This window comes from Parambassis ranga, chromosome 21, assembly GCF_900634625.1.
Source record: "Parambassis ranga chromosome 21, fParRan2.1, whole genome shotgun sequence".
Lineage (NCBI taxonomy): Eukaryota > Metazoa > Chordata > Actinopteri > Ambassidae > Parambassis > Parambassis ranga.
The window spans coordinates 10,913,073-10,925,750 of NC_041041.1; the positions used below are offsets into that span (position 1 = coordinate 10,913,073).

General features: G+C 41.6%; 1 protein-coding gene across 1 annotated transcript in view; it reads right to left on the minus strand.

Annotated features, from left to right (window-relative positions):
• Positions 1 to 286: 286 nt before the first annotated feature.
• The window catches only part of LOC114426055 (multidrug resistance-associated protein 4-like), a 32,170-nt gene continuing 19,778 nt past the window's right edge, over positions 287 to 12,678 (minus strand). The window contains exons 21-31 of the mRNA XM_028393187.1: positions 11,385 to 11,535; positions 10,448 to 10,567; positions 10,239 to 10,349; positions 10,049 to 10,149; positions 9,586 to 9,777; positions 8,117 to 8,272; positions 5,257 to 5,346; positions 4,625 to 4,797; positions 3,976 to 4,081; positions 2,628 to 2,762; positions 287 to 1,222 (exon numbers count right to left, since the gene is read on the minus strand). Of these exons, the coding sequence (XP_028248988.1) occupies positions 1,145 to 1,222; positions 2,628 to 2,762; positions 3,976 to 4,081; positions 4,625 to 4,797; positions 5,257 to 5,346; positions 8,117 to 8,272; positions 9,586 to 9,777; positions 10,049 to 10,149; positions 10,239 to 10,349; positions 10,448 to 10,567; positions 11,385 to 11,535 (1,413 nt within the window). The 3' untranslated portion in view covers positions 287 to 1,144. The remainder of the gene's footprint in view (positions 1,223 to 2,627; positions 2,763 to 3,975; positions 4,082 to 4,624; positions 4,798 to 5,256; positions 5,347 to 8,116; positions 8,273 to 9,585; positions 9,778 to 10,048; positions 10,150 to 10,238; positions 10,350 to 10,447; positions 10,568 to 11,384; positions 11,536 to 12,678) is intronic.

Below are 12,678 nucleotides of genomic sequence, written 5' to 3' on the forward strand. Positions count from 1 at the left end.
CTGAAAACTTTTAGAGGCATTAAAGGTCTGTCCACGTTCCTTGGCTATAATATGACATTAGGGCACAATACACAGTATTGACTGTAAAAAGTATTTAAAAATTACATGATATCATATTAAAATTAAACACATGTACACAACTCTAAACTTTGAACCAAAGAGAAGAAGACAACAACACACTAACTCGCTAGCAAGCTACCAGACCTCCACTAGGTGGAGAGGTGACAAGGCGAGACCGAGATGCTACTTGCACTAACAAAAAGTTACCTTGCTAGGGTGGGTGATTTATTCAGTTTAGTACACAACAAAAGAACAAAAAAAGATACTGTCAGTAGTAGGAAATGTTGATCCTCTCCCCTCCTACAGGTATCAGTTTGCTAGTTAGTTTGCTTGACCTGAAATGTTACATTAAGGTGTTAGGTGTGTGTTTTTAAAGCTAGGTTATCGGTAAGTAGTTTGTCTATAAAGGATATTTTAAAGAGGTTTGAGAGAACACAATAAATAAATATACATTTGACAGATTGTATTATTGCTGAAATTAACATCAATTGTATAGTGAAAATGTGATATTGTGACAGCGCTACACAACATGCTGCATTTAAACTTTACTGTCATTTGCTGCTGAGAGCTGAGGTAGATGTAAAACCACTGGAGTGAAAGGACAGGAAGACCTTTCAATTAAAACAGTGCAATTACTAAGAATCAATAGTCTGATTAAGGCACAATAATTACTGAAAACACTGGTCTCCTCACCTTGTCTAGCACTTTCCAAGTAATGAAAAGACCTTAGTCCTACAAAACAATGTTTGCCCTTAAAGAAAAATTTAAACCACCAATAATTTATTGCAAAGCATAAATACATCCACTATCTGCAGTCTTTTGAGCACCAGTGCAGGATTGAAGATCCCCAGGAGGCCCGACATGCATACATAAACATAGCAGTGTGTAATCAATAAACAGCCATGCAGTAATATGCTGTCAATAAAAGACACAGCCTGGCTCAGATACTTCCTTCTTTTCTGTTCCACCCCAAAACTCTGCCAATCAAACTCAGCACATACTACACTAGGCCTTTATCCAAGAATCTATGTGTAACTGGTAAAGCATTTGGTCACTGACAGGGCCACAGCGACTCTCCAAACAGTCAAAGAGACGTCTCAAAGATGACACGGATGTCCTTGGCACAGCGCACGTCAGTCACCCGCTTTTTGTTCATGTAAACCTGGAAGCGGATCAGGGAGGCAGTGTCACAGAACACAAGCACACTGTCCAATCTAAGCTACGATCAGTTCAAGGTGTGATTTATGACAGATCCAGTCAACGCACGGTGAAGGGATTTATCATCCGCTGAAGCATGCAAAAGTGGCTTATTTAGCCTTAATAAGCAACTGTGAAATTCAAGGCAGGAAAGTTTGGGAGATAATCACAGGAATTATTTGTGGAATATATTTTCTCCAACAGGAGCTTCTAGCTTCTTCAGTGAGCCACTATTTGAAAAACTGGATTGCAGTGTTTGCTCTGTAAAATGCCTTATTTATTTATACAAAGAGGTTCTGACAGGAAGCAAGTTTTTTTTTTATAAAAAAGGCAAGAGAAGAAAGCTTGGCCACAGCTTGAGATAAACCGTCTACTCCAGGTTTCTCTTTCAACAGACAAAACCGCTAGAGGTTCATATCAGATTATTGAATGTATTTAAACTTTGACTGACAACTATAGAAACTTGACACACAACATGTGGACCATCTCAGTATTTAATAAGTGGTGCTAGACAGTTATGGATGCTGTTGTAATCTGATCTAAGGAGAGCACCCTACAATAAAGAAAGAAAAACGTAAGGGCTCGAACAATGTCACTACCAATCCGCCAGTGTGCAGGGTAAGACGATACCAAATAATACCACAGTGTGCTGAGTCTTTGAAATCAGTATTTTACTCATTTCACTCCTCTGGCTGAGAAGATACAGTTCCGCTGATAAATTTGTGCGAGGGACAGAGAGAAAATGAAATGATGCCTACTTTTTCTTATTTCACAAAGACCTGTTTGAAGTTGCAATATGGTATCTGTAGTCCCAGACAGATGCACATAAAATGGAATTGAACAATGAATAGCCGGCTCTTATCTGTTCAGTGTCTGAAGGGGAAATACATCACAAATGAATTTCACAGGGAAAAAATATGGACATTCTCTATTACAGTAATCCCCATAGAAAGTTTATCCCAAATCACGATGAAGTTAAACCCAATATTTCAAAATAGATATAGTGCAAAGAAAGCTGCTTTTCTGGAATCATCGCCAAAATGATCTCAAAATTACATTATGAGGAAAAAGATTAAACGAAGAGTTTCTCCGATAATATCGCAGGATGGGAATCTACAAAGGGACAATTTCTCTCTTGAAATTAATGTTATGGTGTCGCAATGCTTCGTGTAGACACTTTAAATTAAAATGATAATCAAGTGTTTTTGCATTATGAGTATTATGCACATCGTCTGTTGCTCAGCTGTATTATTTTGGAGGTGAGCAATGAAGTCTGGTGTTCAAGGGTGAGGTCTGGGGTTAGCATACCACCGGCTGGACCTTTTATTTAGTGAAAAACCCTGCCCTGGGGCAAAGGTGGATGAGGTTACCTGTTTGGCTGCATGCAGCAGTGAGGCAGCCTCGGCTCTGCCTGTCTGTTGAACCATCTGGTAGAAGAGCCCATCCTGGTTCTGGAGAAGCACATATGGCTCATCATACTCCCGGATCCTGCCAGCATCCAGAACCTGCAATCAGATGCACAATGGTGGGTGTGTGCGAGAGAGAGAGCGGCTGTATACTTTACTTTGGGGAAAACTGACATTTCAGCTGTTTCACTGCTGAGTGATGCATGCAGACGCTGCATGTTGAATGGGGAAACAGTAGTTCTGTGCACATAGGAACCCTCCATTTTACGTGACTCATGCAACAGCAAACACTGGCGCCTGTTTCTGCCCGAAAGGGCCCTGGACAATGAGACTAACCTGTTAGCAGCATGAAAGTCTAGTACGCTGACACTGACAGACAGGAGATCAGTGAATTATCCATGTATTTATCCTGGCATTTCAGTAGCCTAGGGGTGGTCCTCAGTCAAATCCAACAACCACACCTTTAAGACGCACTAGAAAATTACCATCATTTCTGTCATCACATGCCATGCAAACCACACAAAGAATAGTGCCAATTCAAGCAGTTTGGAAAGGACTACAATTATATCAGAGACAAATTTTAACAAGCCAGATCCCCTTACAGCGGTAATGAGCAGTTTGTTATCAGTAAAGCCCAGTTTCAGGGAATGTTTAGCGTGAAAGGGAGGCTGCTGCAGCTGCCATCATAATGGAATCTTAGAAAACATTCTCCCAAAAAAAATGTGGCACACTTTAAGATTTGGACACACAACTCCCAATTTTGCTCTCCTGCAGTGACTGACAGTCTGGGGGCATTTAACACAAGCGCAAGTGTGAAACAGTCCCCACTGTGTGATATTTGGCTTTTCTGAGCAACCCTCTCAGTGACCAACCAGCCACCAGGTCGCGCCCTGTCCTCCATAGACACTTACAAATGCTGCCACAAATGGCACTAATTGGCACCTCTGCAGGCAGCAGCAAGGGCCAAAGATCAAGTGGCACGGGCGTAGGTTCCATGAAAGGGAGTGCTGTGAGCGAGAAATCAGCCCAGCTGTTGGAAAATAAGGCAAGTGAATTAAATCTGCAGACTGTGATGGAGGTGTTTGTAATCTCTGCATCTCAGGAGTGTTTTGACAGACAACAATGGGATATGAGGAGCATGTTTGTGCAAACGTCTTCACAATACCCACAAATTGAACACACAATGAGGGCTCCATTTATTATGAGGCAGCAGGAGATATTTGTAAAGGAATTGTCAACTTTTTCAAGGAGAACACTCATTTTAGAACACAGACAAAGGCAGTGGACAATGGAAATGTACATCTTTACTTACCAGTATTCTGTCACAGTCAATGATGGTGTTGAGTCTGTGTGCAATGGTGAGGACTGTGCACTCCTGAAATTTGTCCCGGATAGTCTGCTGGATGAGGCTGTCAGTTCTAAACAGGCAAGAAACATAACACCTGAACAAAAAAAGGTCTCTTCCTATAGACCCCTGGGCAGGGATTTTACGCAACCCAGAACAATGGCTAATCAGCAGCTAAATATGTGAATCACAGGACATACAAAAAAATAATCACTTCATGTTTTGCTACATCTTTTAATTTTACAGCTATTTTTCTGATGTAAGTACTCCTCTTACATGTTAGGATTGCGATCGTTCTGATCACTCTGTCCTTCTAAGGCTTTGATAAGATAATCAATCTGACAAGTAGACCAATAAAGGACTGCTCACACAAAACAATGTTAGTTATATTTGATACACTTCTGCCCCTTGAGAGGGTTTTCAATGGTTTAATTTCATTGATGTGCTGCTGGCATATTTTGGCAGATGTTTTATGAATATTTTCTGAATTGCTCTACGTAAAAGCTCTTTTGTGGTGCTAAAACTACCAATGTTGAGGAGCACTACAGTATAAAACTACATGTTGAGTAGAGTGGGGCTATAAAATTATCTGAAAGTGTGTGACCCATCTGCTGACCTTGGGTCCACGTTTGCTGTGGCCTCATCAATAATGAGGATGCTGTTCTTCCGGAGGATGGCCCTGGCCAGACACACCAGCTGCCTCTGACCCACACTGAAGTTAGAGCCTGACTCCGTCAGCACTGTCTCCAGCTTATTGGGCAGCTCCTCCACCACAGCCTTCATCTGCACCTGCAGAGAGGGAGAGCACAGCCCCAACCCTTCATTACTCCTGCATAAAAGCATCCTGTTGGGATGTCTTTAAAGAGCCATCCAAACACACCCATTAACTGCCTGGCACAATGCAGGGCCAGGTCCACTGATGACCTTGGCCAGTGCTCTCTTGTGGCCAGCCTCTAGCTTTAATCCAGGCCACCAAACCCATTCAGAGGCAGGACCAGGAGCTGAAGCCCTTCACTGTGGGGGGAGCCTTCATCCTGGTTGGCCTGACTGCCCAAACACATCTCCCCCAGCACTTTAAATGGTTCCCAGTTACAAGCCGCACATTGAGCTGGGCCCCATGGCCCTAATGGGATTTCCCCCCATGACTTGTGGTGAGCAGGGAGGCTGAATGGCAGCATTGTACAGGGGGACAGAGGGATCCCCCCCTGGGCCTGCGAGGGGGAATCATTCAGAGCCACGCTGGAGTACCTCTTGGAGTGCATTCCACAGGTCCTCATCTGTGTGGTGCCTGAAAGGGTCCAGATTCTTCCTCATGGTGCCCGTGAAGAGAACTGGGTCCTGTGGATAGATGGATATAGAAAGAGAAGGCCGTAGCCAGTTAAGATAATGACAAGGGGGAAGATGTATGAAAGGGTTAAGACAGGCTTTATAGAGAACCGCTCTGCAATGTGTGAGGGGAAGATGTTCACAAAGGGCTTGCTCCACTCAGGAGATCTATTCAATGCTCTAAACAACTACGCTTCAATAAGTTGATCTTTTTACTTGTAAAAAAAAAACAGAGCAAGTGCACTGGTGCTGGTAGAGAACAACTGTGCAAGGTTGCCTAAATATTTAATACCACATAAAAGTGGCACCAGGTCAACAATAAAACATAAAAATTAGGCTGCACTAGAAACAATAATATCAAAATGCACAAGCATGTCAATAGGGGTTATGACATCGGTTGACTGCCCTCATGAAAGCACAGCCTCAAATCTCAGACAGCTAGCATGTCCAAGATATGTGTTTAGGGTAAGCCACGCACCTGTATCAAGACTGAGCCGCACAGCCATCTTTAAGAGAGTAAATAAAGCTCTTTATTACAGGGTAAAGGAAAGAGGCACTGTTCCAACATGCCACTCTGTTTGTGGTAAACCTGATAAACAGGAGCAATCTGACATCTCGTTGTGTCAGGTCAGATATCTATTCATAAATCCTGCTTCAAGTGATTTACTGAACATTTACTGGAGGACTCTCCCTGTCTGGGCATAAAGCAACCATCTTACCCTCTACACAGCTGCTGCAGATAAGGTTTTCCTATACCATCATTTCCGCATTGTTTTATCTGTGAACAAACACAGCTGGGATTTCCTCTGAAAGAACATGCTGAATTTATGACACTTAAATGGTTGTAAAGACTATCTGATAAACACTGTAATGAGACAGGACTGTTACAGTAATAGAGGTGACGCAGAGCAGTGACTGTTCACAAACAAAACGGATGCTTCCTTTGTGTCCTCGTTGCAGTCAAGGCAATGTGATAACTCCAACTTGCCTGACATATATTCTGGCCTTGAATCAAGATTTGAAATCTTCACCTGGCAACGGTAAGATTAGACTGACTGAGTGTCCAGCATTAAGGTTACAGTACAGCTGCAGAGCCAGCAACACTACACACAAAATAAATACAGCATGTACCTATATGTTAGCACACATACAGTTAAAGTACACTATAAAAGATTTCAACATACCGTCATGTATGTAACATATCAGAAGACTCAGGACTAAAACTGTCCCTTTTCGGGACTTCATCTCTGCTACCTGTGCCTTAGAAAATGTTCCACCTCTTTACTTCCAATGAGCTTTTCCCTCTGTCACCAAAATACCACCTTGTCATTAAGCCAGCTGAAGTCCCAATTCAAACTAGTTTTGTGACACAGTTTAATTGAGGATTCAGTGTTAGGCCAGAAAACTGCTTTCAAGCACAGCTTTTCCATACACCGATTATGTGCTCCACCAATTCTAAGCCTTCTGTTTGCCACAGAATTCATTTTTTTTTACTAAGTCATTCCTGAGAATTCAATAGAAAATGAAATGGATCCTTTTTTAATGCCATATGCTAATACAAGCTTATCATAATCAAATCTGTAGGTGGCAAATAATGAAACTTCTCACCAGTGATGTACAGTATACATATCGCACTCACAATTCCATGTGAAAGTCAGGCAACTAGTAATTTATATCAACATTCTTTTTTTCACATGAAAGGTTGACTGAATATCACTTCATCTCTGACGTCTAGCAGGAGAATAAAAGAGGCTTTCAGATAAATCTGTGTGAATCCAACAGACGCCTCTCCGTGTAGAAGTTCGTAAAACCAAAAGCACAGCACAGAGAAACTCTGAGTGCTGCCTACATAATGAAAATGCCATATATGTGTTACAGATGGGCGTGCAGTTAAAGTTCTCACTCGTAACCTGCCACTTCGCGCAAGTCTCTCCCTCTAGGAGAGACAGAAGGAGTAAACAAAATCACATCAAACATACATCACATCCATCTTAAACTAGTTTGGACTAGGAAGTAAAACTTTATCTGAAGTAGTAGCAATGCCAGAAACCTATCAAATCCACAGAAAAGCATTAATGAAACTGTTTTGGGCATCTTGGCTGCACCCTAGAAATGTTTCGAGACTTGGGCTATGTGTGACGGTGTACAAGGGGACTCTGACTGTGAGGATGGGGGAGACTTCTTCTAAGCAGCTTTCCCATGTTTGGGGGGTAGAGGGCTAATCCTCTGTCAGGGATGGGGAACTGCTCTCTTCACAGTACAGGCCGTGGGAGTCTTCTCCCCTCCCTCCACTCTGCTGACACTCACCCGCAGGCTGGCATTTTCTTAATGCCGTATCAGTTTCAACAAGCGGAAATAAAGTTAAACTGTCTCAAGGCATCCGTTTGTCTCACTTTCAGAAATCCCCTGAGTGACGACTGTAATTCTCCTCACTTGTTTTAGCTTTTTTTAAAAGCCAAGCATATGAAAAAAGGGGCAAAAGCATGCAGGTTTCTGTTACCGTCTGACATTACTGCCAGTTCTCAATCATGAGGAATCACAGAACCTTACAGAAGCTGTCAAAGCAAAAGTTACACTGAGAGATGCTGTATTTGAGTTTTAATAAATGATGACTTATAATTTCTATCTATTTTAAGCAAATACACCTATTAGTTATTGTATTTGTAATACAATCGCAATTTCCCCATTGTGGAAAAAATAAAGGTTTTCTTTAACTTTCATTTACCAACCCACAACTGCTGAGACTGTGGCAATTTATTAATTAATTAATTTAAAAGGGTACCTGAGGGATGATCGACATTTTCTGGCGGAGAGTATGCAGACCAATCTCGGATGTCAGGAACCCATCAATCAATATTCTTCCCTCAGGCTCTGCCAGCCGGAACAAGGCAGAGATCAGGGAGCTTTTCCCTGCACCAGTGTGTCCAACAATGCCAACCTATGGTGAAGAGAACTGCTGTTATACATTTGTAAAAATGTAAGCATATATATATATATATATATATATATATATATATATAAATATATAAAACATCGCAAGCATTTTTGTAATCCAAATAATCTAACTATGTCATGTCACAAAGCTACAAAACAGCCAAAAAGTGACTGATGTTAAATACTATAAGAATTAAGTACAACATCAAGGCATCAAAATATACAGTGGGTGTGTTTCTAGCAGTGAGGGTAATGTTGTTGTGCACCAATTACACTGTATCCTATGGACTATGGGTAAGTTCAGATAGGGTAGTAGAATAAACAAACATAATTTAGCTAACCTTGCAAACTATACTAACATGGCTAATGCAATACACGCACATTTGGTCTACACATTCATATGGTTAGGGGTTGTATTTTTTTCAAAATCTAGCCAGTTGACAAACGCTTGAAACAAAAAGATGCTATTGTTGAAAAAGAACGCTAAAGGAATGCTGCACTACTTCTTGAAGGACGTTGAATTTAAACATGCACAGAACATTTTAAGCATAGTACTGGTTGTCATTTTTCTCAAGAGTAGATAGGACAAAATCCAAGCGTATTGTTAAATAGTACAGTGAAATGTGGAAACATGACTTGATCCCTGGTTCCTCAATAATATACCCTTACTAAGCTACTTCTCTCTCAATGTAAAGCTGTCTGTAGTATAATAATGAGCTGTGTGTTTCTATATGATTATGTACAGTAGAAAGGCTGTAGTGAAAGGATTTTGTACTATAGGTGAAGGTGCAGGTGAAACGGTGTAAGGGGAACTGTCAGGATGCACTAAGCCTTTTACCCCCACAGTGTGCGGCAGACAGAGATCCCTCCCACGGGCTGTCAGAGCCAGGGCCTCTACACTTATCAACCCATCCATTGTGAAATCAGCCGCCCTGGCCAACCATAGCCATGCAAAATACACCCCCTGCATTAAACACAATTTCAATCATCCTCGACCATCTCCCTTGCTCTGCCCTCAACCCCCTCCCTCGGCCTCTCCTCTCTCTTATAGTGAATAAACACTTGTCATCGTCAGGTAGCTCAAAATGCAAATTGGAAACAAATGGATCCACTTGAACAGTCTTAATTACATGATATGTATTCCATGAATCACAAATGGTATAGTCCTGAAGATTCAGCGGCACAATACGGTGTCCCTTCAATAATTGATTTGAAAATAATGCCACATAAAAAAAGAATCACACCGCACCTTCTACACTAGCGGCATATCAACCTCAGTCATGGGATGTGCACATCAGTAAGCAGAAAGACAACAACCTTTTCTCTGGAAGTGAAGACAACAGTCAGGTTCTTCAGGACCAGAGGGTCGCTGGAGCTGTAAGAGAAGTTGACTCTGTCGAAGGTGATGGAGCCTGACTTGGGCCAGTCGCTCGGAGGCTGTTTGTCCGTCTCCCATGGTGCCTCACTCTCCAGCTCTGCATACTCTACCACTCTCTCCACTGATGTCATCTACAACAAAAACATGCATGTATTAGGCCTTTTGAGAAAATGTTTTATTATATAGTATATAGTATATAGTAGTAGAATAGTTCCCAAAATTTCTAACTTACTTCTATGTCTACATTTTATATATACAGTGGTGAAAAACACTCCTCACTCATCAATGTGGAAAGTAACAAGTGAAGTTCTGTGTATTTTTTGTTTTATTTGCCACAAAACCTACATACTTAACTATGAATGTAAAATTCAGGCTAAATAATTAAAATGTATATTTTCTCACCATATTTTCAATCTCTGCACTCTGCCTGACACCCCACTGGAACATGCCTGTAAGTGTAACAGCATACGATAGAGCCAGTCCCACTGCACCAGGTTCCATCCCTGTAATATCAGACAAAAAAGAAAACATGTGTTGAGAATGTCAATAATATAACAAGATGCTGCATGATGTGTCCCAAGCCCATAACTACCATCTCTGAAGTAAAGGCAGCCAAAAGCAGTAATGGTCACAAAAACTGAACAAATTCCATCAAGACGCACAGCAAACCAGCGAGAGGTCGTCAGGAATAAGAACCAGGCTTCTGTGTACGAAAAAGCATCCAGATTTTCAGAATTTCACATATTTAAATGATTTTATTTTACCTTTAAGCCTTTAAGCGGAAATATGTAATATTCTGACCTGAGTGAAGATCTTGATACTCATCAAACATCTGCTGAAACCTCTGTTGAGACCTGAAGGCACGGATGGTACTCAGGCCTTGGAGAGAGGAAGAAAGGTGGGAGAAGACAGGACTCCGGGCTGTAAGGAACATAAACAATACACCAGTTTGGACAGCTGTAAAACCAGCAATTTAACAATGTAACAATCAATTTAACACTTGATTAAGAAAGAAAAGATTAAAACCCTGGAAAGACTATTATTTTTACTATTGTGTGACAGTTATCTTAGTTATATTGTACATAAGGGATGATGTATACATTTGTTATATATGGAATGAGTTGGAAGGAGATGAGTTAGACTTGCCTCACGCACAAACTTTTGTGCAGAAAGTTTTGAAGCCTACAACTTAAATTAGTATAAAATGAAAACTTAAATTAAGTTATAAACTTCTCAATCACTTGCCATGAAGACAAAGAACATGTGACATATGTGTATCTGTACTCCATCACAAACACAGCCCTGCATCCATGCAGTTTCAATAAAGGGGCAGGCTGCAGATCACCATTCCTTTGTTTCCATTTATGAAACTAACAAAGTCAAATGCTAAATGTTTCCTATGAGCTTTTCAATGGTACCTTTGGTTCTTGAAGATGATGAAACCCATTGGTCAATGTGCATTTAGGCCCTCTGCTCAGAATGAAATAGATGAACTAAAGCCTGCTATGGCTTAGTCATGCCCACTTGGCATTTTTCCCTTTGTATGCTATGTCATGAACTTCCATCTCTTGAGAAAACTGCGTGTGGCCGAGCCATAGGCCGCCACCACCTTTAGCCTTTATGCTAATGACTATGGCATTATTCAATAGTCTATTAGCATTCCTGTGGTCTGCTTTTGTCTCTTGCCACAAATGGACATGCCCACCCCCACCCGAAAAAAAACACAGAAAAAAATTACTGGTAGACTCGAGGCGCTTGATGTCCCTGGAGGTCTGCAGGAAGTAGCATCGCAGAATCAGGAAGACAACAAGAAGGGGAGCAATGGGAATAAGAATCCAGGGGATAATGATGGCAGCCACTACAATCACTCCAATGACCTGGAGAAATACCTGGGAGAGAAGGAGAGGTGTGAGCACAACAACACTGGGTCAGTGAGGTCTATTACTGAAGGCTGAAAAAGGAAAAAATCTTTCAGCTATTTTTGTGTGAGGCCATCATAGACATACAGTAAGGTAACAGCAGGTTGTGGGACCAAGCTTATGTGACTCACAGTGTGAAAGGAAAACGATCGCAGCGCTAATTCTCACTTAGTAGCAGGTGAGAATTTACCACTTGGCCACTGCAGCTCATATCCCTGGCTCTCTTGGGCTTTCCCTTCAACACTTCTGGCCTGTAAGCCTCCCTGGCAGAGCAGCCAGCCAACAGGCATGGCCACAGTGACTGGCAGAGAGCTCTGGGAACCACACTGTGGGTGTCTGATACATCGCACTCAAACCACACAGCCCTCAACAACACAGTGACTCATCACCCGTGTTAATGTCTCTGTGACACATCTAAACCAGGACACCAGAGCTCCCTAAACAGGACTGGAGGCAATGAGTCTAAAGGGTATCAAAGCACACACCTGAACTGTGTTTAGAGAGAGAAACAAGCCCCTGATTGAGTATTTTTATAACTATATATTCCAGATAAAGTACTTTTTACCCTAGCTTCTCTGTGGTGGTGACTATCAGATATCATGTAGGGTCCGTACTCTGTAGATCAGGATATTAACTGTTCCTCCACACTGAGAGGAGTCAGTTGAGGTGGTTCATGCATCTGATCAGGGTGAGCACCTCCTGGCAGAGGTCTACGATGCTCGCCTGGCAGGGTGAAGGCCCCACCGGAGAGATTCTTGTGTTGCAAAAAAAGCTAGAAATAGATGGAGAGAGGGTGGGGGGTATATAGTCGGGTACTGTACTTTACTTACTTCAATTTCGAGGGACATTTGAGCATACTTTTGAATGTGACAGTTTTTGCATGTATATATAATTTATTTAACTTCTGTAGGATGCAGGACTTTTAGTCATAATGCTATCTGTTTACTATGTGGCACTTTTACATTTCTGTAAGTAAGGAATCAAAATACTTCTTCCACAACTGAATATGTGTGAGACCACCTTTTCTTAACTGGAAGGTATACTGTGTTACATATTTCATATTGGATTGAAACATGATAAATCGGAAACCTCACACCCTGAAATTAGATGCAT